This window comes from Pipistrellus hanaki, assembly GCF_964339955.1.
Source record: "Pipistrellus hanaki genome assembly, chromosome: 7".
Lineage (NCBI taxonomy): Eukaryota > Metazoa > Chordata > Mammalia > Chiroptera > Vespertilionidae > Pipistrellus > Pipistrellus hanaki.
The window spans coordinates 7,457,898-7,481,998 of record NC_140509.1 but is presented as its reverse complement, the minus strand read 5'-3'; the positions used below and the strand labels follow the sequence as shown (position 1 = coordinate 7,481,998).

Below are 24,101 nucleotides of genomic sequence, written 5' to 3'. Positions count from 1 at the left end.
ACTGATGGGATAAGTTTAAGAAGTGAGCAAGACAAGTAGTATTCTCCACCTTCTGCTGAGGAAACAGGCTTTCACAGGCTCTGATCACCAAGTCCACAATTAGCTGGTGCTGAAGTCAGGACTCAAACCCACTCACCCATTTCCTCACTCAGCCTTACTTCATTCAACAATTCCTGAGTGCCTATGTGTGCCAGCCGCCGGAGCAGTGCCCTCCTGCTGCCCTGGCCCCTCCGTGCAACGTGGCTTAGAGAGCGTGGCCAGAAGGCCTGGGTTTGCGCCTTGAAGTCAAAGATCAGGCGCTGTGTGACCCTGGACAGATGACTTAGCGTTTCCGTGCTTTTGTTTTCTCATCAATAACATGGGGAAAGTCTACCGCAGGACGATTCCATCATGTCTAACACAGTTCCTGGTGCTGTAATCTCTGCAGTGTGAGTGTGTGACTGCTGAGCAGCGCTGGGCTCTGGGCTGCAGGGATGAGGAGAACCTGGTCCTTCTGCTGCTTGAGCAGCTCAGTCAGGGGTGGAACGAGACTCCGTAGATTATGTCAGGGGTGTGGTAAGGGCAGCGATGGGGACGGGAGAAGATTGTGGGAGCAGCGGGGAGGGGTGGGCATTGGAGAGCAGGACTTGCGGGAGCGGAGTCTTCACACAGCAGCCATTGGCCCACATGGTGACCAATAGGGGGCAGTGGTCAAGATGAGAGAATGGCGAGTCCTGGCCAAGGCCATGGTCCAGGAGAGTGCCCTCCAGTCATGGGGGGTGAAGTACGGGCTCCTGCGCTTTGTCTTTATCTTTATCTTTATCTTTATCTCCATCTCCATCTCTATCTCTATCTCTATCTCTATCTCTATCTCTATCTTTATCTTCGACCCTTTTTGAAACAAAATCTCACAAAAAATGAACAGATGCAAGAGCTGCTTTGATGGAATTGATGGCTTGGGCTCAGCCCACACTGCCCTCCTCCCAGGCCTGTAAGACTCCTGGGAACTCAGGGCCCCGTGTTCCACAGTGTCACTCTCCGGGGTTCTCAAAGGGCGGTCCCTGCACTGGCAGCATCACCTGCGTGTTTGGGGTTTTTTTTGGAAATGCAGATTCTCAGGCGTCACCCTAAACCTATTGAGTCGGAACCTCTGGGAGTGAGGCCTGATCTTGTTTTCACAAACCCTCCCAGTGATCCAGGTGCCCAGAAATTGGGAGTGAATTGCCTGCAACATTTGGGGGAGTTTAAGGAGATTCAATTGTTGAATGTCCAATATGTGAAAAATTCTAGCGTACATGCTGCAGGGGATACCAAGAAAGTCAAGTCTGTGTATTAGTTACCTACCGCTGTGTAACAAACGAGCCCAGGGATTAGCCACTGACACAGTAGGGTCATGAGTCTGGGGGCTGCTTTGTGGGGTCCTCTACCTCACCAGGCCATCGTCGGGGCTGTTGACCAGAGCCTCAGTCATCACAGGTTCAGCTGGGGCAGGGGCCACTTCTAAGTTGTCGGTGGTTGTCGGTAGGATTCCGATTCTTAGGGGTGGGTTGGCTGTCATTCATTCCTTATCCCGTGGGCCTCTCCGCAGGGCAGCTCACACCACGGCAGCTGCCTTCCTCAAGAGAGGCTGCCCAAGATGGAAGTCACAGCCCTTTATAGCATAATCTTGGAAGTGACTTGTACTCTGGTCTGTTCATTAGAAGTGAGCCACTCAGTCCAGCCCTCATTCAAGGGGAGGGATTACGCAAGGGCGTGGATGCCAGGAGGGGAATCTCATCCCACAGTCCCTGTCTCCGCCCTGGCATTGACTTGGGAGCCTCAAAGGAGGGCACCCCTAACCGGAATCAGTCAGGGATGGAGGGTGGTCACAAGGCAGGCACAGGGCCAGATCCGAGGCTCCGAACCCAGGGCTCCCTGCACTGCCAGCCTGGCCCCGGGCCCATGCCCCGTCTCCTCTTGCAGTTCGGACGCACCGAGGTCATCGACAACACTCTCAACCCCGACTTCGTGCGCAAGTTCATCGTGGACTACTTCTTCGAGGAGAAGCAGAACCTCCGCTTCGACCTGTGAGTGGACGCGGGTGCTGAGGCGGGAGCTGGGGAGGAGGCGGGGAGGGAGGGGTCCGCAGGGCCTATGGTTGGGCAGGGGGTCCCCTTTCCAGGGAAGGGGGGCAGTGGTGTTAGAGGAGGCCCGGGTTGGCCTGGAATAAAAGTGACTGTTAGCTGGAGTCCAGCCTCATCGGGAGAGGAGGGACGGGGGGGGGGTGGGGGGGTGGGGACAAAACACCCCCATGGTTTTCAGTTAAGTGGGAGGCACTGACCTGGAGGCAGAAGGGGGTGGAGGGTGAGGAGAGATCGTGGGGACAAGCCTAGCTCCAGTCTGGCAGCCCCTTCTCCCCAGGAGACAGGGAGGACCAATTGGCCTCTCCCCACCCAAGCTCTCCTGGGGCCAGAGCTGTGTTCTGGGTGCAGGGGTCCTTCCGGGACCGGGCTGGCAGGACCCCTCCACCACCTGTGTGTTTCCTGCAGATACGACGTTGACTCGAAGAGCCCAGACTTATCCAAACACGTGAGTCTCACCTGTCACTGCCCAGCGGTTTTGCAAGGCCCTTAAATGCCACGTCTGAGCCAGCCCTGCTTCCCCGTGACAGAGTGTGTCTGCCGCGGCCCTGTCCTTTCAGAGCCATCGCACTTCTGGCGGGGGTTGGGAGGTGGGGGGTTGCTAGATGGCTGTGAGCAGAGCGGGCGACACTGGTCTTTTCTGTACCCCGATGTGCAGGATTTCCTGGGCCAGGCCTTCTGCACCCTCGGAGAGATTGTGGGGTCCCCCGGGAGCCGCCTGGAGAAGCCCCTCACGTAAGTGTAGAGGAGAGGGGGCCTGTTTGGGTTCCTTCTTCAGTGACAACTTCCTGCCCAGCCCTGTGGAGGGCAGGCTGCGAGGAGGGGCGGGAGTCAGAGGCCCCATGGGCCCGCCCCTTGCAGGGCTTTTAGCCAGTTACCTAGGAGGGACCCCAGCTGGTTGTTAGAGCCCCTTATTGCTAGGATGGCCCTGAGGTGCTGTCCCCTTGTAGAGGGGAAGAGACCAAAGCCCAGAGAGGGGGCGTAAGTTGTCCAAGGCCACACAGCCAGGAGGGGAGAGCTGGGGCTTGTTTGAACGGAGGGTTCTACGCACATCGACGCTCCTCAGATTGTTCACTCTTGGTGGGAGCTGGGCGCAGGGAGGCCGACCCATCCCACGCTGCCCCGACGGCCTGCATTAAAGGGCTTTAAGTGCTTGCAGGGGAAGCCATTATTCTGAGCAGGCTCTGGGATGGAGGCCCACGGCTTCTCCCGGTGCCGTCTGAGGGTGGCCCGGTGGCGGGGGTGACCCCTCTGGTCCCCATTTCTCAGGAAACCCCAGGAGCAGAGCCCAGGCAAGAGAGGCCTGAAAACTGGTCTAAGCACCCAGGTCATGGGCAGGAGGGGCAGGAAAAGGGGATCAGGCTGGGTGGGGCATTAGCCCCCAACTTGCCTCTGCCAAGTCCACACTGGCTGTGGGCCCCTCACATGATCAGTAATTGCAGAACCTGTGGTTATGAGTGTGTGTGTGTGTGTATGTGTGTGTGTGTATGTGTGTGTGTGTGTGTATGTGTGTGTGTCTCCAAGGCCCTCGTCTGACTCCCCAGTAACTATGTGGTAACTTCAGGGCCCCCAGAAAGGCCTCCCCATCCCCCAAAAGGCCTCCTCCTCTGGGCTCACAGGAAATAATGATAGCTCTCAGTTATTGGAAACGGAGCAAACCCAGGCTAGGGGGGCTCTGGAGCTTATAGAATGCGGGAACCCAGGAGTGGGTGTGTGTCTGCCCCACTCTGCTCCCCACGGCCTGAGTCTCTCGTGTCAGGTTTCTACCCGCCGTCACCCGGTCCACCTCAGGGGAAGGGCGCAGTGGGGGGACTGAGGGAGACCTGGCTGGGAGGGGACTGGGAGCTGTGCCTTCAGGGGCAGCAGATCTAAAGCGTGGGGGCTGGGAGATGTTTGGTGTTGCTGGAGGAATGAACCTCTTTTATCCGCCGAAGGGTCCAGGGCCTAAGGGCACTGGCTGTCGTGGCCCGGCCTGTGGGCAGCTCCCGATGACCAGGCCTCTGCTCTGGGCCGGACAGCTTTGCTCTGTGACCCCGCGGGCCCCTCAGCACTTCCCCGCTCCGCAGCCTGTGCCCTGGGCTCAAGGAGGTGTGCAGTGGTCCTCAGGCCACAGGGGCCTCGCACCCCCTGGAGGGCTCCTCCCCACAGAGCCTCAGAGCCACAGGGCCAGGCGGTGCTGATGCTCCGGCCCGGAACCCCACTTTGAGAACCCCCGAGGTGGCGTTATCCAGAAGTTCACAACAAGGTTTGGGAAGAAGACCTGTGCCTTTTGGTCCCACTTTGATGACTGATCCAGGACAGAAACCTGTCTCCAAGAACCCAGATGCCACGTGCTCTGGCCTCTCAGGACAGGCGGCTTGGCCCACGACCGCTCTCTCTTCCTCTCCGCACAGGATAGCAGCGTTCAGCCTGAACTCCAGGACGGGCAAACCCATGCCGGCCGTGTCCAGCGGGTAGGTCCCCACGCCTCTCTGGCCGGAGTCCTCAGACCTTCCGCCAGCTCTGCAGAGGGGCCCCTGGGTCCTGGCCCTGTCCCACTCCCGCCAGCGTGCACTCAGCCTGGCCGGGAACAGAGGGCCCGGCTGTCCTCACGGACTCGGGCCCGTTGGGCCACTCTGCAGCTGGCCCTGCCCCATCCAGGCTGGAGCCCCAGTGGCTCCCGGGACTTCTGTGAGCAGCGTGGGGCCCAGATGTCGGGGTTGTTAACAGGAGTCAGAGGGGCCGGGCACTTTCCCTTCCCTTCCTCTCTCTGGCCTGGTTTCCTCTCACCAGGCACCCTCCTCTGTCCCCCTCTGTCTCTCTTCTCCCGTCCCCGCCCCTCTCCCTCCCCTCTCCACGGCTCCCACTGCTGGATCTCAGGCTCCTCTCAGTAACTTCAGCAAATCCTCACTGTCTGCGCTTGCTCATCAGCTGTAGCAGCCAGCCTCCAGCCTCCGCTCTGGCCTCTGCTTTTGGCTGGCCTCACGCAGACCCTCCCCGCTCCTCCCCTCTCCCCTCCTGGTAGGAGGGAGGGGGCAGGGGAGGGAGCTGGGCTTGGGGTCCAGCCTGGAGGTGCGTCCGGAGGATGAGCACCGGCTGAGAGAGCAGAGCTTGCGGCGGGCTCCCAGGGCTGGGGTCTCCACAGCTGATTGGCCAGCAGACCAGCTGGATGTGGGAGAGGGGCCTCCAGGGGCCCAGGGGGCTCACAGCCCAGGAGGGTGTGGATGCTGATTGATACGGGAGCAGAGAAGCAGCAAATAGAAAGAGAGCCAGAGCCAGAGAGAGACACGGAGAGGGTGGGAGGGGGTGTGTGAGAAAGACCAGAGGGAAGGGGGAGGAGAGGCAGAAGGGAAGGCCGAGCAGGTGGAGCAGGGCTGGAGAGGTGAGGAAAGACGGGAAATAGGAGAGGGGCTCAGAGACCAGAGGGACAGATGGAGAGGCGCTGGGCGAGGGGGCTGGTGTGAGGGTTTTATCGCCTGGTCCACAAATCATCTCTCTGCCACCAGGAAGAGCCAGACAGGGGGCACCCAGTCCAGCTGCCTGTCTAAGGGGACAAGCTGGCAGGCACTGCCACCTGCCTGCGGCAGGGGAACCTCCAGAGTGGCACCTGCTCCCCTGATATAGAGAGATCGAGGCCGGCTGATCAGACCCACTCCCCGCTTCCCCTGCCTCCTCTGTGTGAAGGCCCCTCCCTCTGAGAATCGCTGCGAGGAAGAGCTCCATCCGTGGTTCTCAAAGTGTGTTCCACAGGCAGTGTGCTGGTGGCCCTGCGGCTGGCCTGAAGTGTGGGGCCACCAGCACGCTCACTGTGGAACACACTTTGAGAACCTCGGATGTAAAGGAAAGAGGGGTAGGGAGAGAAATGATGCTCCTTGAGGTCCTTCTCTGTGCCAGGCCTGTGTGTGCATGCTCACTAGTAAAACGGATGCTATAATCATACCCATTGTACAGGTAAAGAAACTGAGGCTCACAAAGGTACAGTCATGAGCCCAAAGTCATGCAGCTGCTGGGCAATGTGACATTTTCTTCCCGAGGGCCCCTGGCCGCACTGGGACCCCTGTTAGTCCCAAAAGCTGGATGGGATCGGCTGGTGCTGGTGGGAGGGGTCCCTCCTGGATACAAGGAGGCAGGCGGTGCTGGTCAGGTTCCCTGGGAACTTGCTCTCCTGGAGGAGATTCGCTGGGTGGACCGACCTCCCCAGGGTCTCTCTGGGACAGAGACCCCAGCCTGGTTGGTCCAGGGAGGCGGTCATGGGAGGAAGGCTGGGCACGCTCCCCCAAGGGCATGCCAGCCCTGTTGCTGCTCTCCTGAGATGAATCAGCGCTCAGAGCTGGGACGTTCTGGATTCCGGGGTCAGCGGCGTGGAGGGGGGATGGCTGCCCACAAGGCCTTTGCCCACAGAAGCGGTCTCTGGATGGAAGGTCTGAGAAGCACGGGCCTGGAGGCGTCCGGGTGAGTGGGGATGCTTTCCTGGTTCTAGGACTGGCCGTGCAGATTTCCCGCTGGGAGCGGGGCGGCAGCTCAGGCCTGGGCCTGGCCCCGGAAGCAGGGCCCTGGGCGCCCTGCACCGTGTTTCCGGAGACTCCGTCTTCTGGGGCGGGGTGTGTGTGTGTGTGTGTGTGTGTGTGTGTCTGGCAGACCTGCTGGGGGGTGGGGTGGGAAGATGAGGAGGGTGGCTCAGGACGTGCTCAGGCTTTGGTTTCTGTCTTTGTCCGGCTCTCCATCCTCTCACCATCTCCCCTCCCAGCGGTGGCCCAGGGAAGAAGTGCGGCACCATCATCCTGTCGGCCGAGGAGCTCAGCAACTGCCGGGTGAGTGGCAGAGGCCTGCAGGGCAGGCCCGGGTGGGGGTGGGGTGGGTGGGATGGAGGGGACCCTGTGGGCCTGGAGGGAACAGGCAGACAGGGCTCCTCAGTCGTCCCTCTCCCAGAATTCCCGAACAGCGAGCTGGAGGGCTGACTTTCCTTGTTTACCTCACGGAGGCCGTCAGCAGCAGAGCCCTGCCCCCGCTCCCGCCAGGCCTCCTCCCTCTCCCCGTCATGGCACCACTCGTGCCGGAGCCAGGACTGCCCTGGCGCCAGCCCTGCAGCAGGGGGGCCTTTCCGTCTCAGAGCCTGGGCGCTCGGCATTCATTGTCCTTTTCCACGTTAGCTCTGGAGCAGGGACGCCCTGCATGGGATGAGAGTGAGGGCGTGTGGTAGGGGTGTATGTGTGAGAGTGCGTGCGTGTGTGGGGGTGTGCATGCATGTATACTAGTGTGCTTGGTGTATGTGCGGGTGTGTGCATGCATGTGTGTGCCTGTGTGTGCACGTGTGTGCATGTGCATGCGCGCTGGGAAGCAGTCTCAGTCCCGGGCAGCTGTGGTTTTGTTGAGTGCGGCTGTGAGAAGCAGTGGTGGACACAGCCGAAGGGGCTTGGACCCGATGGCTGGTGACAATGGTGAAACAATATCATTTGCCAAGTGACAGGTATTTTACACAAGTTACCTCTGCTCCTGAGCAGTCCTCGTTTCAGATACCACTGCTGTTCCCACTTTATGGGTGAGGGGATGGAGGCTCAGAAAGGCTAAGTCCCCCATTTAAGGACAGGAAGTGGTAGAGTCAGGGGTCATATCCAGGTCAGCCTGACTCTAAAACCCGGGCTCACTGCCCCAAACCACCCCAGCTGGCATGCCTTTAGGGTAATTAGGAGCCCCGGGCAGGAACAGGGGTCCCAGGAGGAAAGGTGGGGGCAGTAAGAGCGTGAGCACAAGACCAGGCCTGGAGTAACCTGGGAGCCGCCCCCTGGGGGCAGGTCCAGCTCAGGTTAGGGGCCTGGAAGGATACGGAGACAAGTTTCCTGACCTCCGTGCAAAGAGGGTGCAACTACTGTGTGTTGGCTCCCAGTATTTATTTAAGATTAGAAAAAATTTAAATTGTGAATTCATGTATTTAAGAATAGCAGTAGTTTACCCCGATACTGGTTAACATAAATAACATCTTGTTTGAAAAATAACCAATTTTCCAAAACAAAAGTCGTCTAGTGAGAAGAATGGCCTTGTTTTAATTCCTGCACATCTCCTTGGTCTGCTCGATGTGAGGACTGCTCTGCAGTCAGGTGCTGTGATGCCACTGTCGGGTGACTTCTAGAAAATTCCATCTTATCAGCATTATTGTGAACATAGTTTCTGCCTCAGGGACCCCCTTTCCGGGGTGGGGGTGGGGGTGGGGGGATGTCTGGTCCATACTTTGAGAACTCCTGGTATGTATGGAGGTGTAAACTGTTAGCCAACATTAACTGAGTGATTATTCTGAACCACACACTGTGCTAAATCATTACATGTATCTTCTTGTTTATCTGATGTGTTATAATATGCAATGTAATGTGTAGCATGATCCTATCCAATAAAGAGGGAATATGCTAATTGACCCTCACACCATCACAAAATATGGCAGCACCCACAGCCAATAAGGAGGGAATATGTTAATTGACTGTCCTGCCCCCAAAGATGGAGGTGCCCACAGCCACAAGATGGCAGTGCCCAGTCCCCTCAGCCCCCCCACCCCCAGGATGGCAGGTGTGCGGCAAGGCCGGGTCCACCTGCCTCCAGAGTCCCCCAGTCCCCTCAGCTCCCCAGCCCCCAGGGCTGGCCTGGGGTGCAGGCAAGCCTCAGATGGTGGCTACCCAGCTGCCCAGAGCTGCCCGAGGCTCAGGTAACCAGGGCTGGCCGAGGCTTGTGCTGTCAGCAGTGGCAGTAGCAGAGGTGTGATGAGGCATCACCTTCCCTGATCACCTCCCACCCCTGAGGGCTCCCAGACTGTGAGGGGGCAGACCGGGCTGAGGGACCCCCCTCCAGTGCATGAATTTTCATGCGCCGGGCCTCTAGTATATTACAATGTCTGATGTATTATGGTTCTCATTTTGCAGAGAACTTGTGACCTGCCCAAGGTCATGTGGCCACCGAGTAGACTGAACGCAGGCAGTCCGGTTCTAGAGTCGGGTCTTTGACCTCTAGGCTGTGGGGTCCCAGTTGGAGAATGAGGTACAATGGATAGCAGGGCGCCATAGTAAGAACCACATCTACTCACATGCCACTGCTGGCGCTGGTCTCTCTACCTGTCTGCGTCCCTCAGTGGGTCTGGAGGAGCTTGACAGAGGCCTCAACCTCCCCCGTGTCCCCACCAGCAGAGGGCCGGGCGCACAGTAGGTGCTCACAGTGACCTATCACCACCTGTGACGGAATGAGCAGGAAGCACAGCGGCAGGTGAGGCTGAGACCACACCTGTGTGTGGGAGGAACCCAGCTGACATGGAGGAGAGCTTCTGGTCAAGCTCCGGAGCCTGTTTCCCGCCTGTATGCGGGGGCTCAGAGGGCTGCTGGGAGGCTCCAGACGGACTGCGCCGCCCTGGTTCTCCAGGTGCCTGGGAAAGACTGGGCTCCAGCGGCCTCCCCTCAGTTTGCCCCCGGGCTTCCAGCTCAGCCAGGGACGCCCTGCCTAGTCTATAATTCAATACGGTCATAAAAGCGAAAGTGCTTTCTAAAGAAATTCTAAAGCTCTAGAGAATGCTGGGTGCTGTTATTTGGTCTAGTTTTCTGGGATTGGTGAGCAGTCTGAATGGAATACCTATTAGACACCCCCTCCGCCCCTCCCCTTCCCCCTCCCGGCTGCATCCAGGGATGGATGGCAGCGGCTTCCTGGATTCGAGCTGTTCCAGCACAGGGGCCCCCTCCCTGGCCCGCTGCTCCTTTCTCCGGGCCATCTTTGGCTGAGTCCTGTCTTTCCCTAGAATACGTGCGAGGAAAAGAGACTAATTCCCAGCATCTGGCTGAATTAAAATAATTACATCTGAGCGGCTTTGCCTCCGCTGTTCCAGCTCCCGATTCCGTGGGAGGATCAAAGGAAGAGGGTGGGGCGGAGAGATGGGTTCCCACCAGAGCGGAGCTTCCTGCTCCGGTGAATGCGTTCTGCCGAGGCAGACAAACCCTCCCCTCCCGGGACGCGTGGGCGGCCGGGCCCGCAGAGGATGAGAGCGGACTCCGGGCTGACCGGCGTGCTCGCCGCACACCTCGGTGGGCTGCGGAAAAGCCTTGCTCATCGAGAATCAAAATACCAGGACGGCTCCAACAATTGGCGTTTGATTTTTAAAATGGCCAGGGATACTTGGTGTTGACAGGGATGAGCTTAAGCTCCTGAATCACCGTTTAGCAGCAAAGCCGGTATTATCCCGGGTGACGGACCGAGATTGCATCGTCCTCACAAGAAGACCAGGGCTCTCTGTTTACAGTCTGTTTGATTCCCCCACAGGCTGGACAGGGGTGCTGGCCCCAGCTTACAGGCACAGAGAGGTTGGCGTGGCCTGCCTAAGATCGCAGGGTTCTACCCAGAAGCCTCAGGGAGTCTTCCCCTCCCCCACAGCGAAGCCCTGGGCCTCCACGGTCCAGGAGCAGCTACGGGCTTTGTGGTCTTCGTGGGGCCACTGGCCTTCGGCCTGGCGAGGGGTGGGCCTCTGGGGAGAGGCAGGGGCGCTGCGGCCCAGGGAGCAGGCAGCTCCTCGCGCTCACCTTCCGGGACCCGGAGCTCCCCCTGGGCCTGCAGGGCACCCAGGTCTTAGTTCCAGGCCAGAGAGCACACACGGGCAGGCGTGACTCACTCTCAGACCCGCTCATGTCCGCACTCATTCCATCTCAGCAGATAAGCTCGGCTCCGTCCTCGCCCTCCCAGAGTTTCCAATTTAGCGAGAGAGACAGAAATGCCAGCCAGCTGTCACAGAACAGCAGCACCCTCAACCCTGCGGCTCGAGGCCTCTTCTTATCACGGCTATTTATAGCCCTCCGAGACTCTGAAGGAAAGTCCATGGACAGCGCTGTGTAATGCCAGCATACAGTCCCTACAGGAGCGGGAAGGAGCCCTCGCAGCCACCGGGGGAATTTGGGTGGGTCCAGGTGAAAATAACAGCCCGTGCTGAGACCCTGGGCAGGGAGAGACTGTCAGAGAGGCCAGGGTGTGGGTGGGAGGTTGTGTGGGACCTGCCGCAGGAGAGCCGAGCAGCCCCGAATCCTGAAAGAGTGAGAACTCTCCTGGTTTTAAACCAGCCCTCTGGGAGCCAGGGCCTCCTGGTGGGAAGAGCCCTGGGGGGCAGGGAGAAGGATAAGAAGGAGAAAGAGGAAGTCAGGGACCTGAGGCAGGTGTCCCGAGCCTCGGGAGTCTGCAGGTGGATGGTTAGGGAACGTGTGGGCTGGGCTAGCACAGCTGTGTGTTCTGCACGGTGAGTGACCAGCATTCCACCATCGCCCTTTTAAAGGTTCGTTTGTGACTTTTTTTTGGTCTTAGAAATCATTTCTCTAGTTCTTAAAAAAAAAAAAAGAAAAAAAGAAAGAAAGAAAACCAAACCAAACAAACATTTTCCCTGAAGCTAAAAAAATAACAAGTTCATATGGACAAGTTGGAAGAGACAAAGAAGAGAAAATCACCCGGAGATAATCAGGGCTGACATCTGACGATTGCCTTCAGGCTTCTTCCGGGGTGCTCACGTACACGGCTTTTCCCTCATAATTAGGAGGATGTAGAAGCCAGTTCTCTTTGATTTGTCGTAGAATGTGGTGTCCAGATTGTCCCCCGTCATTAGATATTCTCGGAGAACATGCATTTGCTAGCTGCATATTATCCCCCTACTCTACGGATGGGTCCTCAGTCACTGACTCTCCTCTTAGGGGCAACAATATAATTAATACCGCAGCGAACATCCTCACAGCCGGATCTTTTCTCCCTTGAACTTTAACTGATGGATTTCAGTCCGTGTCCCAGACACACAGCTCAGTGAGCGGGAAGGAAGATGGTCACTCATCTTCCTTTTCAGCCTCTGGATGATCTAATCAGCAGATGCGCAACGGATCGAACTGTTTGAGAAGTCGGTCGTTAAGGTGTCGGAGAGAAGCCTGGTGGCCTCAGTGTGGTCATTACAGACAGGCCAGGCTCCTTGACCAACGTCATCCACCCTCTGTGTTCCAATGGCCCATGGGGCCTTTGCTGGTGGCCCTGCACCTGCTGTCCTGCTTCTGCAGCCTTCCCCTTACCTGGCAGGTTGGGGCTCTGGAGCCCTCTAGGAACGCATCAGCCCTCCTATATCAGCCCCAAGTCCAGTTGTACTTCCTCCTGCGGGAGTCCGGCATTTCAGAGCGGTGGCTGATGTTCGCTCAGGTATCATTTTTTAATGTTGTCTTCTTTTCTTCTGACTAAACAAGACAATGAACTGATTTTAGGGAAACCCGTCAAATTCTAAAGAGAAGACAAATGTCACCTTGGTCTGCCATTTATTCAGAAGTGCTTCCCGGAGTAGGGTGTGAGCAGAGGGCCAAATGGTTAGGAACCTGGGCTCCGGACCCAGACAGAACGTCGTTGTTCACCGGCGGTGTGATGCTGGGCGAGTCGCTTGAGCTTTCCGTGCCTCGGTTTCTTCTCTTGTAAAATGGCTTTATTTCAACGTTGGATATTTTTTGTGTCATCGGTTTCTGCATTGAATTTTACTTTTTATTCTATCACATTAAAATCTTGTTTAGATTACTGAGATTTGGGGCACCCTAAAGTAAATTTTGCACTGGCCTCATTCCTGTTCTGGCCCTCGGGGCTGCCAGCAAGACCCGGGCCAGAGCAGCCTTCTGTCCGTCCCTCTCCCAGCCTCCGGCCCACGCGCTGGCCTCTGCCCCCACAGCCCGCTCTGGCTCCGGGAGGGCGAACGGCTGGAGTAGGCCAGGCCACCCAGGAGAGAAAGGCTGTTTGCTCTGCTCTTTCCAGCAGCTTCATTAACATGCAGAAACATGCAAATTGAGGCAATCCTGCTGCTTAAGAAGAACGTACTATGGTTTTTTAAAAAGATAGGGTGAAAGGCAGAAATTGCAGGAAATCATGTATTGCAGGAGCTGCTTTATCTTCTCCACAGTCGACTGCAAGGAGGCTTCTGCTTTGGGAGCAGCATTTCCTGTGCTGAGAGCCCCTCCCACAGGGCGAGGGCCAGGGCCAGGGCGAGGGCAAGGCTCCTGCAGGGACTGTGGTCCTCAGCCAGGCTTCCTGCACCTAAGCCTGCCGCCCAGGCCTCCTTACTGCCCCTTTTCAGCCTCCCCCGGGCGCACACGTATATCGAGGGTGGATCCATTCACCAACCCTCATCAGGGGAGCAGGTGAGGCCTTGTTCATATGACTGTTGACATAAGTCAGAGCCACTTTCGAAAGCACAGTCCCCAGACAACAAACGGGGTGCCAGCCTCGAGCACTCCCTGCGGGTGCGCACCGGTTGGTTCCGGCCCAGAAACCTCGGAGAGGCTGCTGGATCCCCATGGAGCTGACAACAGCGCAGCAATGCAGACGGGCATAGTGGGCTTTTGGCGAATAGGACCACTGTTCCGGCTGAGGTTAGGTTAGGGCGGGCGGACCAGGCTGGGCTACAAAACAAGCCCCCGGCCACGCCGCTCGGATTTGCCGTCAGCGGGAAACGAAGTGCGGCTCACTGTGGATTTTTCCAGTTAGCTGAGTCTCCTTCTTTTTAATTTTAACTAGTCTGCACGGAGGAGGCCTTTCTAAAACGGATTTCACACTTCCCTGACTTCTCAAACGGAGGCTACAGAGCATAATTAAACGTATCTTGGTGCATCGGGTCCATCATCTGGGATCTGTTATTAATCTCTGGAGCCAGGCTGTCCTGTTCCAATTCCAGCTTCTCGTCTCCCTCTCCGTGTGGCTTCCCGCCTCGGTTCCCCCACCTTTGAAATGGGGATCGTCCTCATGGGCTCAGTGGATAGGGCATCGGCCTTCAGACCTAAGGATCCCAGGTTCGATTCTGATCAAGGGCACGTACCTCGGTTGCAGGCTCCTCCCCGGGCCAGGCCCTGGTCAGGGCGCGTGCAGGAGGCCACCAATCGATGTGTTTCTCTCACATTGAAATTTCTGTCTGTCTTTCACTCTCTCTAAAAACCAATGGAAACATATCCTTGGGTAAGGATTAAAAAAGAAAAAAGAAGAGAAATGGGAATAATAGCTACACCCACCCCGTGGGGTTGTAGAGAGGATGGAATGAGCTAATAGACGTAAAAGGAGTGCCCGGCACACCACGTGGCCGTTCCAGGGGGACCACAGTGGAACATGCGGCTTCCTGAGGCTCAGCCGGTGGAGAGTGGCACGGGGTCTGGCTCCTCGTCCTGTAGCTGCTCTGTGCACGTGCCCTCTCCTTTATTCTCCACAGGCTCACAGGGCTTCAGGACACTGGTCCGAGGGAAACATGAAGACTCAGGCTAAGAGCTGGCCCGAGCTGCTCGGGGCAGGAGCGGAGCTGGGGTTCCAGCAGGAGGCCTTGGTGCCGCCGTGCTGTTCTCCGTCAGGTGCCGGCTGGGCCAGCAGCCTCCCGGGGGCACTGAATGGTCCCCGGAGCCTGGTACTAAGTTCTGCATTCGTTTTTCTCGAATCCTCTATTCCCCTTCCTGAGCTGGCAGGGCCCTGAGGTTCTCCTAGGAAGCACAAATAAGAGCACTTGCCCCTGGGTTTTTGTGGCATCGGTTGCAGTTGTTTCAAATATGCGTGTTTAGGTGACAGCGGGGCTGTGTGTACAGTTCGCTGATGTGCGTTCAGGTGTCGCACAGGTGACTTCCAGATGTGCCTCCAGCTGTGGCCTGGGGAGGCTGGAGGAGCCCGGGGTCCCAGGCTGTGCCCTGAGTGCTGGCCCTCCAGCTGCCACCCTCCCCACTGCTGCTCATCCCAGAGGGCTCCCCACGGCATTGGCATCGGCACTGGCACTGCCCCTTCCGGCTTGAAGGGACAGTGGCGGGCATCCTGTTGAGCATGTCACTGTACAGATGAGGAGACTGAGGCCCAGAGAGCTGGAGGGGCTGCTGGGACCATCTAGAATGCGGAACCCTGGTTCCCTGTGGACTGCCCCCCCCCCTCCTCATCATGGGCTGGTTTTCTCTCCCCGTCTCTGATGCCACCGCCCGGTGACCCTGAGGGGAGGAGCCAGGCTGTGCGGCCTCTGCAGGCACCAGGGCCTGCGCTTGGTCTCATGCTCTGTTGTCACTGTCTTGAAATCTCTTAATGCTTCTTGGACGAAGGACCCTACAATGTCTCTATCCACGGGCCCCACAGTTTATCTACTTAGTGCTGGAAGGAGCCCGGGGCCCTGGGCTGCCTCCTTTCCTGGGGCCGTGGGATGGAGCACCCGGAGGCAGGACCAGCCGCCTCCCGGGGAGAGGCAGGGCCTGCTGGGGATGGCCTTAGGGTTAGGGAGCGCGATCTCCAGGGGTGAGGGGGACAGTGCTGAAGTCGGCCGCCTGGGGTTCCCGGTGTTGCCTTGGCGTTTGACGGCCCGAAAAGCCTGTGTCTTCACCAGCAGAAGGAGCGCAGGGGCTGCTCCGCTCACTTGTGAGACTCAGTGAGGAACGACAGCAGTAACACACGGAGAAGGTGTCCTTCGCTCTGCGCTGGGAAGTGCTCAGTAAGGCAGCCGCCCTCCCTGCCAGTCTGAGCCCACACCTCTTGGGGGACCCTGGGACTCCTTGGGCTTCTGGGCCTTGGGAGCCCCGGCCAAGCCTCCCTCTCCCTCTCCGGTGGCGATATGAGGGATGTGAGAGAGCGCCATTCCCGGGCCCCTCCGTGTGGCCATGTTTCCGCCCTTCAGGGGTGCCTCTGTCCCAGGGGGCCCCGTGCCCAGCCTCCCCGGCCGGGCTCCCCGAGTCTGGGGCGGGCAGGGAAGCGTCGCGTGGCTGTATGTGCTCTCCGGAGAGGGGGAGAGGAGTGGAAGGGGGGCTGCCAGAAAGGGCCGGGCTTGACTTCAGTCGGACACCTGGAAGTGCTCTGCAGTGTCCGCCAGTGACCTGGGCAGGGTACTTAGCGCCCGGACCCCAGCTCCCTCCTCTGAAAAGGGACAGGGTTGTCCTGAGGATAGATGTGATAAGGCTGTGAGCTCCGCGGCTGGCCCACAGGGACGGTGTCTGATGGACGTTTGTGGAATGAATGAGTGAGCGAGCGAAAGAGTGAGTGAACGGAGGGAGGCTCCGTGTTTGCTCTAAGGCAGGTCAGATGTCCTGGAAGGAAGGCGTGTGAGGTGGTGGGAGTGGAGGTGGGGCAGGGTCAGAGGCCGCAGATACACACACACACACACACACACACACGCACGCACGCACACTGTGTTGGGGGAGGGGAGGAGTGTTCAGACAGTCAGATTCGCCTGCAGGCACATAGCACTCAGCATGCGCCGTCCCCTGTTCTCAGCACTGAGCTCACATTGACAAGCATAGGGGGTGGGACCGCCCGGCCCCCCATCTCCTAGATTAGGGGTTTCGAACTCAATCAGAGAAGGGGCCAAAATCTAAAATCCAGCCTAAATCGCGGGCTGAATGGTTTACTGAACAGTCATAAACTGACAATGTCATAAACTGACAGCGGAGTGCAGTGATGACAGCGCAGTGCGGGCCACATTGCAAGGCCTGGCAGGCTGGATTTGGCCTGCGGGCCTTGTGTTTGACACATGTGTCCTAGATGAAACGGAGCGGAGAGGTAACTGGCCGAGGGTCACACAGCCGGTAAGGCTGGAGCTGAATCAGCGGCCTGGCTGCAGTGACCGTGTTCCTGCCTTTATCCCGTGCCTGCCCCGCCGTGGCCTGTCCTTCCAGCCGGGAAGCTGCGCCTTCACCTCTGTACCTCACCTCTGCCGCCCGTGTGGTCCTCGCGGGCTGAGGACCCTGGTTTCAGGGCGGGACCTCCTTTTCACGCAGAGGGGCAGCGTGGGGAAGCGGGGTGGCTCCCATCAGCCCCGCCCCCCTCGAGGGCGGCCAGGCCCCGGTATAGGATGGGCCCAGCTCTGGCCTCCGGACCGGGATTAGGTCAGAGAGGCCACACAGGGAGGGTGGGGAGGAGTCGGTGGCGTCTTTGCCAAGCGCCCTGCGGCCTGTCCCCGTGTGAGGGGAGGGTCCGGCGGGCCAGCCGGGGCCTGAGTTCCGTCTCTGAATTTGGGCTGAGCGTTGGGTCTGCCGGGGACGTGAACTGGCCACGGAGTCAGAAACCCCGGGCTCTGCCTGGTGCACTTGGGGGGTCCTCCCTGCTCTGGGCCGCAGGCCGCACTGCCTTAGAGTGAGGTGGGTGCCCCTCCTGAGCTCGTGGGCGGGGAAGTGAGGCCTAAGCTGGCGTGTCTTCTACCCTGTTTCCCCGAAAATAAGACAGTGTCTTATATTAATTTTTTCTCCCAAAGTTGCACTAGGTCTTATTTTCAGGGGATGTCTTATCTTTCCATGCGCTACGTCTTATTTTCGGAGGATGTCTTATTTTCGGGGAAACACGGTAGGAGCCACACCGGTGTGTGAGAGGGAGCGAGGCCTGGGCAGAGCATGGGCGCTGGCGGTGGCAGCCCGGTGCAGAGCGGCCGTGGGTTAGTCACCTCCCCTCTCAAAGCTGCTCAGTAAAACAGTGAGACCGTGAATGGCCCGGCCGTGTGGGCGTGGGCGCCTGCTCTCTGCCAAGCACGCCACACCCTGCGCCTCATCGGTCCTCACGGCGGCCCTTGGGGGGTGTCCTGCGATCGGCCTGTGTGAGAGGGGAAACTGAGGCTCCCAGAGGGGCCTCCCTGCCTGAGGTCTCCCAGCTGGAGCGGCAGGGCCAGGATTCACCCTGGCAGCTCGCCCCAGAACCCGCCTGCTTCGGGGAGACTGCTCTCTCTGCCAGGCCTGACGGTGGGCCGCGCGGAGGTGAAAAGAGACCCTCGGAGTGTGGGCCCCGGGCTGGTCCTTAGCTGGTGCCGGGCAGTGTGAGCTGCCGCCCCTCTGACAGCCGGTGCCTGGGGCCCTCCTGCCTGCAGGGCCTGGGCTACGTCCCCTGCTACAGGGATGGGGGGCGCCTCCAGCCGCCTCCTCCTCACACCCGGCCCCCCTCCCCTCAGGATGTTGCCACGATGCAGTTCTGCGCCAACAAGCTGGACAAGAAAGACTTCTTCGGGAAGTCTGACCCGTTCCTGGTGTTCTACAGGAGCAACGAGGACGGAACGTGAGTGCGGCCACACGCACCCCTTCCCGGGTGGGGCGGCGGGCTGGGTCCCCTCCGCCCTGAGCGGCTGGCTCTGCTCTGGGGAGGGTGGGGGCGGGGCTCCAGGGGGGGCAGCCGCCAAGCCAGCAGAGCCCTCCGGGGCCTCAGCGGCGGCGGGTGGTGGGAGGTGGGGGAGTGGCAGACCCACTGCTCACCCTCAGAGGGCACATCTGGGCCCTCTCCCCGCCCAGCCCCACCCCACCCCCCACCCCCCACCGTGGGCTTCATTCAGATCTCCACACGCCTTGGAAGCCACTTCTCCTGCCCCTGACCTAGAAGCCTCCACAATAGAGAGAAGCGCGCGCGCGCACACACACACACACACACACACACACACACTCCGGCAGATGTAGGTCAGCTCGCACACAGAGGAAGATTCTAGGTGGGCGCTCGGGGCCCAGGGCCTCCCCTCCCCCGCTGTGTAACTAACCCAGGCAGGCCAGGCCCCTCTGGGCCCATTTCCTGTCCGTGAAAGAAGCCGCGGGATCAGGGGTCCCCGCGGCCCCTTTAAGCGGACGGGCTGGGAGTGAGGCGGCCGGGCAGCATGCCGGGGAGCGGGGAGCGGGGAGCGGGGAGCGGGCCGGAGGTTAATTAGAAAAGCGCTGCTGGAGCGCTGGGAGCTGTTTGGAGAAAAGGAGGAAAATGGGTCCGCGGGGAGGCCCGGGCGGAGGAGGGGCGCCCGGAGCAAGTGCGGAGCGAGGCAGAGAGGCCTCGCCAAGCTCTCTGAAATGTGCCCGCTTGTGCGTGCGTGTGCGTGTGTGTGCGCGCGCGCGTGTGTGTGTGTGTGTGTGTGTGTGAGTGTGTGTGTGTGTCCCCGAGTGTGTGTGTGTCCCCGTGTGTGCCCCCCCGTGTGTGTGCGAGAGAGCATGTGTGTGTGCCTGTGTGTGCCCCACGTGTGTGTGAGCGTGTGTATGTGTGTGTGTGCCCCGTGTAAGTGTGTGTACTCATGTGTGTGCATGTGTGTGTGTACCCCCTTCTCTGCATGTGTGTGTGCCTGTGTGTGTGCCCCACGTGTGTGTGAGCGTGTGTGTATGTGTGCGTGTGTGCCCCGTGTGAGCGTGTGTGTACCCATGTGTGTGCATGTGTGTGTGTACCCCTTCTCTGCATGTGTGTATGCGTGTGTGTTGGGGGCAGGGAAGTGGCAGGGAGGAGGAGGTGTGTAGCAGTTCAAGAGAAAATGGATTTTTAAGTCTAAATGTACAAAACAAGGGAAATTAGATGTGTCATTTGCATGACAAAAGGACTCTTTGTTTCACCAGAGGACTCCCTCTGGCAGAATTTCTTTAAATAATTCTGTTGACTGACTTGACTTGGAGGGAGGAAGGCTGTGTGGTGTCTTAGGGCCACAGCAGTCCACCCAGGCCCCGCAGAGGGGCGAGGCCGCCCTGGGCTGTCCCCTGTCCCCAGGGGCTGCTGGCCCGGAGGGGGCGGGTTCGGGTTTGGGAGCAGGAAAGGGGTGCTGCAGTGTCTTCCAAAGACGGTTCCAGCCGAGCAGATGTGTAGGATGGATGGGGAGGGCGGGGAAGAGGAAGGGACTCGTGACTGACACGTGAACAGGTGCTGAGCACCCGGCGAGCTGTGCTGGGGAGGTGCCGGGAGGCGGGCGGGAGGCCGGGGCCAAAGGGCAGCGCGGGCACCTGTCAGCACACTGGGAGGCCCGGAGCCCCGGCCCCTCCCCGGCCGTGAGCCCGGGGAGCAGGAGGGCCGAGGTGGCAGCTGGTCAGAGCGGGGAGGCCAGGAGCTTCTTGGGGGTGAGTTTCAGCTGACGCAGGGCGGGATGTGTCCCCGCGAGCTGGGCCGGTCTGCAGGCATCTGCGAAGATGCTGACCTGGTTTCCCGCCCCCACCAGCCATTTGCGGAGGAGCCAGTGGAAGGCTCGGGAGACACCCCCCGTTAGGAGGACGGCAGGTCAGTGCGGGGCCCGGGGAGTGAGATGTCACGCCTGCCCCCCCAGGAGGGACAGGGACGGAGGCGCCTGTGCTCCCACCCAGCGCCTGTGCTCCTGGCCCTGTACCTGCCGTCGCACTCGTCCCATCTTCGTCTGGGAGCCAGCACGTGGCCAGGAGCACGGTCTGGCGCTACCTGTGGGCAGCTGTGTGACCGCAGCCAAGTCTCACCGTGGGGCTTCCCGGGAGAAGGACCAGTGCTGTGTCCCGCTGTCCAGCACGGCCGCCTTCGGGCACAGGGAGCCGTCGAGCACTTGAAACGAGGCTACTGCGGCGGCGGAACGGAGTTTCACGCTTCATTCCACCCCAGCGCCTGTGAGGGGGAGTGGCCACAGGTGCTGTGGCTGCGGGCCACTCGGTGTGTCCACGGGCGAATCCCAGCAGCACGCAGGGCTGCGGTGAGGACGGATGAGTTCACGTGTGGTTAACAGGGCCCGGCAGCTCCTGTGCTGTCCCCTGTTACAGTGAGGGGAGCTCAGAGGGGGGTGTGGTCTGCCTGGGGCTGCACCGCCGGGGGTGGCGGCCCTGGGACTGTCTGCTCTGCTGGTTAGCGCTCTCCTGCGCCGCCCACTGAGCGTGTGTCAGGATGAACTGGGTGGTGACATGACTGCAGGGACCGCACCGCGGGGAGGCGAGGGGCCTGTGGGTTTGGCGGGGGCAGGGGATTCAGGCGAGAGTCTGAAGCAGACACCAGACTGCACAGGCTCCAGAAAAACAAGCCAGGAGGGAAGCAGGCTGGCAGCTCGGAGCCCGGCCTGGGAGTTTGGCTGCGAGGGCGGCGGCGGGGCGGAGGCTGGCGGGTCCACGCGGGTTAGTGCAGCCAGGGCTTCTGCACAGCACACCTCCCTCCCTCCATGCCTGTTATGTCCCTGCCCCTCCTTCCTGCCCTGCACCCCCGCCTCCTCCCCCTGCTGCCCAGCCGCGGCAGCTGTGCCCCTCCGCGCTCCGTGCATTCCCGCATCAGCAGCAGCGCCGGGTGTGTGGGGAGGTCTCCCACGTGTATCTCTGCACTCCAGCGGGTGGGCGAGAGGAACGGGGAAGAGAAACGCTGAGCCTTGGTGACAGAAATGACATTTTGACTTGAAAATTGCCAGAGAAGAAACGGCACAGGCTGTGTGGGCATGGGTGGGGCCAGGCACCTCCCTGAGATACCCCTCCAGCCGGGAGGTAGCTGGGACGGATGCTGGGAAGTCTGGGGGGCTGCTCCTGGCCCAGCTCCACTGGCTCCTGGGTGCCCCCACTCCCTCTCTCTCTCCCCCTTCCTCCCCCCCCCACCCCACCCCGGCAGAGCAGGCTCCCCGGAGGGCCAGCAGGCGTGTGCGGGGAGTGGGCAGGGACACTGCCTTGGGACCCAGATGGGATGAGCCAATCCTGCATTTCTGGTTTGCAAAGGGAGCTCACGGGTTCAGAGCTGAAGGGTCTTAGAGATCCTCTCAGCCCGGGCTTCCATCCGCTGGCTTGAGGGCCAGCCAAAGCGATGGAAACTCTCCTCCGGGAAACACCTTCAGTCATTCATTCATTCCAGGTAACACTTGGTGAACACTCACCACGGCCAGGCAGTGCTGCGGGCACCAGAGCTGGACCAGCGGTCAAAGAAGATAAAACCCTTGCTATTACCGAGCGTGCATTTTAGGGACAGGCCCTAGAGGGAATTAGCGGACAGTTAGACGGAATCTAACGTCAGATGGTGACAGGCGGAATGGAAAGACAGCGTGGACGGGGCCTGGGGGTCAGAGTCAGAGGCCAGGGGGCGTGCATTTTAGAAAAAGTCTCGATTAATCTTTTTTAAAACACCGAGGGACGCGGGACAAACTGTTAAAAATCGGGACTGTCCCGCCAAAAGCGGGGCGTCTGGTCACCTTACCCTGAAGCCCAGCAGTTGAAGAACCCTGGGAACAGGGGCCCAGAGAGGGAGGGCATGTCAGGGTCACACAGAGAGCAGGCCCGGAGCCCCATGCCCACAGGAGCCCTCTCTGCAGCGCCCCAGGACCAGCCTGGCTTCCACCCGGATGCCGCTGCTGACGGTCAGCTCCTCCCTTCACAGAGCCGCGGTCCTCCCTGGCTGGCGACTGCAGAGCTCTGCCAGCTGGCCCCTCGGTGGGCTGGAGTCGGCCTTCCCCGGGTTGGAGTCTGACCCCTTCCCTCTCTTCTTTGCCAGGTTCACCATCTGCCACAAGACCGAGGTCATGAAGAACACCCTAAACCCAGTGTGGCAAACGTTCTCCATCCCCGTGAGGGCCCTGTGCAACGGGGACTATGACCGGTGAGCTGGAAACGCCGCTCCCGCCCGGGTGCGGGAGGCCTGGCTCATGCCGCTGGGGGTGGTCCCTCTGTGTGGGCAGAGACCCCCGGGGATGGCCCTGTGCAGGGAGGGACTCCTGAGCCTCACCACCTCACCCTCCTCCCTGGGGCAGTGTCTTCACCTCTTCACAGCCCTCCCTGCACCCCGAGTCTTTCCTCCTGTCAGGGGTCCCCACTGGTGGGAACTACCCAGGCTGGGGGGATGGGAGGTACCTGGAATTCCAGGGGAGCCCAATGGGTATTGCCCTTGACCGGAATCGAACCTGGGACCTTTCAGTCCGCAGGCCGAAGCTCTATCCATTGAGCCAAACCAGTTTCAGCTAAACTTTGACTTTTCTGAGCCTCAATTTCCTTATCTGTAAAATGGGTATTTAAACATCTACTTACCTTATAGGGCCGCTTTGAGGCTCACGGGACACACCTACACAGAAAGGCTTTGGTGTGCGTCCAATACCAAATCCAGCAGTTAGTCCTCAAGTGTTTATTGACTCCCCGTCAGGCGCCGGGCCCTGCACTGGAGGCTGGGCAGGCAGCAGGGAACAAGCACGGTCTTCACCCTTCACCCAGGCTCGTGGAGTTTACATCGCGTGGGGGAGGCAGACATTATCCAATAATCGCTCAGAGAAACCTGTAATTACAAACTGTGCTAAGTGCCGGGGACCGAAAGGTGGTGCTGGTGTGTGTGAAGGTCCTGAGAACCAGCCTGGTTTCCTGGTGATTGCTGAAGCTGGCGGCGAGCTGGCAGGGGTTAGGGCCTGGGCCTCTGCTGGCCACTCGGACAGGAACACGGGGGTCCTGGCTGGTGGCATTGGCAGGGGCCCGCTGTGCCCCTGCTCACGGTGGCTACACTGACTGGCTGTGTGTGGGAGTGGCACCTCTTCCTGCTTCTTGGTTGGGACAGAAAAGCCACCATCTATTCCAGTAGATGGTCAGGAGCACCTACTATGTGCTCATCTGCCTCCAGCTGTGCAGCATACAAGGGGATGTAGCCTCAGCTCCATCTTCAGGGAGTTTAGAGTCTGACCACAGGGAGCTCAGATGTGCACTGAGTATATCAGTCAATGAAGTAATTATGCAAAATGAGATCGGAGACAAAGTAGGCCTTCGAGCCACACAAACCCATTAGGTGTCTGGCAGGTTCTGGGCTCCTGGAATGGGGGATGGGAGGACAGTAGTTGGAGCATGGGGCCTACAGGAGGCTCAGAGAAGGTGCAAGGTCGTATGGGGGGTGGGCAGGAGAAGAGTGGGTGGGATGGGGAGAGATGGGGGGGGGGGGGGAGCGAAGGGAAGTTCCAGGTTGGAGAATGGGAGAGCATGCAATTTAAGTCTCATTCAAGGAATTTGGGGATTCTCGCCCACTGCCCAGAGGTTTTGGGGATCCAGTTGATACCCCACAACTTCTGCATCCCTATGAAGGGACTCCCAGGGCCTCAGAACCCAGCTTGTCGGGATGGTGAGGAGGCTCAGCGGCCTGGGCTCTCCGTCCAGCCGTCGGAGGAGGTGAGGGTACAGGGGGGCGAGGGGATGGGTGCTGGTCATGAGGAAACACAAGCAGGCTCCCATCTCCGTCCTGGCTGACCCCCAGACTCTGCCCCCAGGTGGCGGGCCGCCGGGGCCCTGCCCCACAGAGGGAAGAGGATGGCGGAGACATGATTGACAGCAATATTAATGGAGGGGCCAGGCTTGTCACTGGGCGAAAGTATCAGCTGCTGGGCCGAGCCCGAGGTGACCCGTGTACCCAGCA

General features: G+C 59.7%; 1 protein-coding gene across 1 annotated transcript in view; it reads left to right on the top strand.

The window, feature by feature from the left end:
* Window positions 1–24,101, top strand: part of CPNE5 (copine 5) — an 83,950-nt gene that overhangs the window by 32,461 nt on the left and 27,388 nt on the right. Inside the window, exons 4-11 of the mRNA XM_084890064.1 lie at window positions 1,942–2,045; window positions 2,508–2,547; window positions 2,758–2,834; window positions 4,493–4,552; window positions 6,480–6,530; window positions 6,826–6,889; window positions 17,968–18,071; window positions 22,215–22,319. Of these exons, the coding sequence (XP_084746190.1) occupies window positions 1,942–2,045; window positions 2,508–2,547; window positions 2,758–2,834; window positions 4,493–4,552; window positions 6,480–6,530; window positions 6,826–6,889; window positions 17,968–18,071; window positions 22,215–22,319 (605 nt within the window). The remainder of the gene's footprint in view (window positions 1–1,941; window positions 2,046–2,507; window positions 2,548–2,757; window positions 2,835–4,492; window positions 4,553–6,479; window positions 6,531–6,825; window positions 6,890–17,967; window positions 18,072–22,214; window positions 22,320–24,101) is intronic.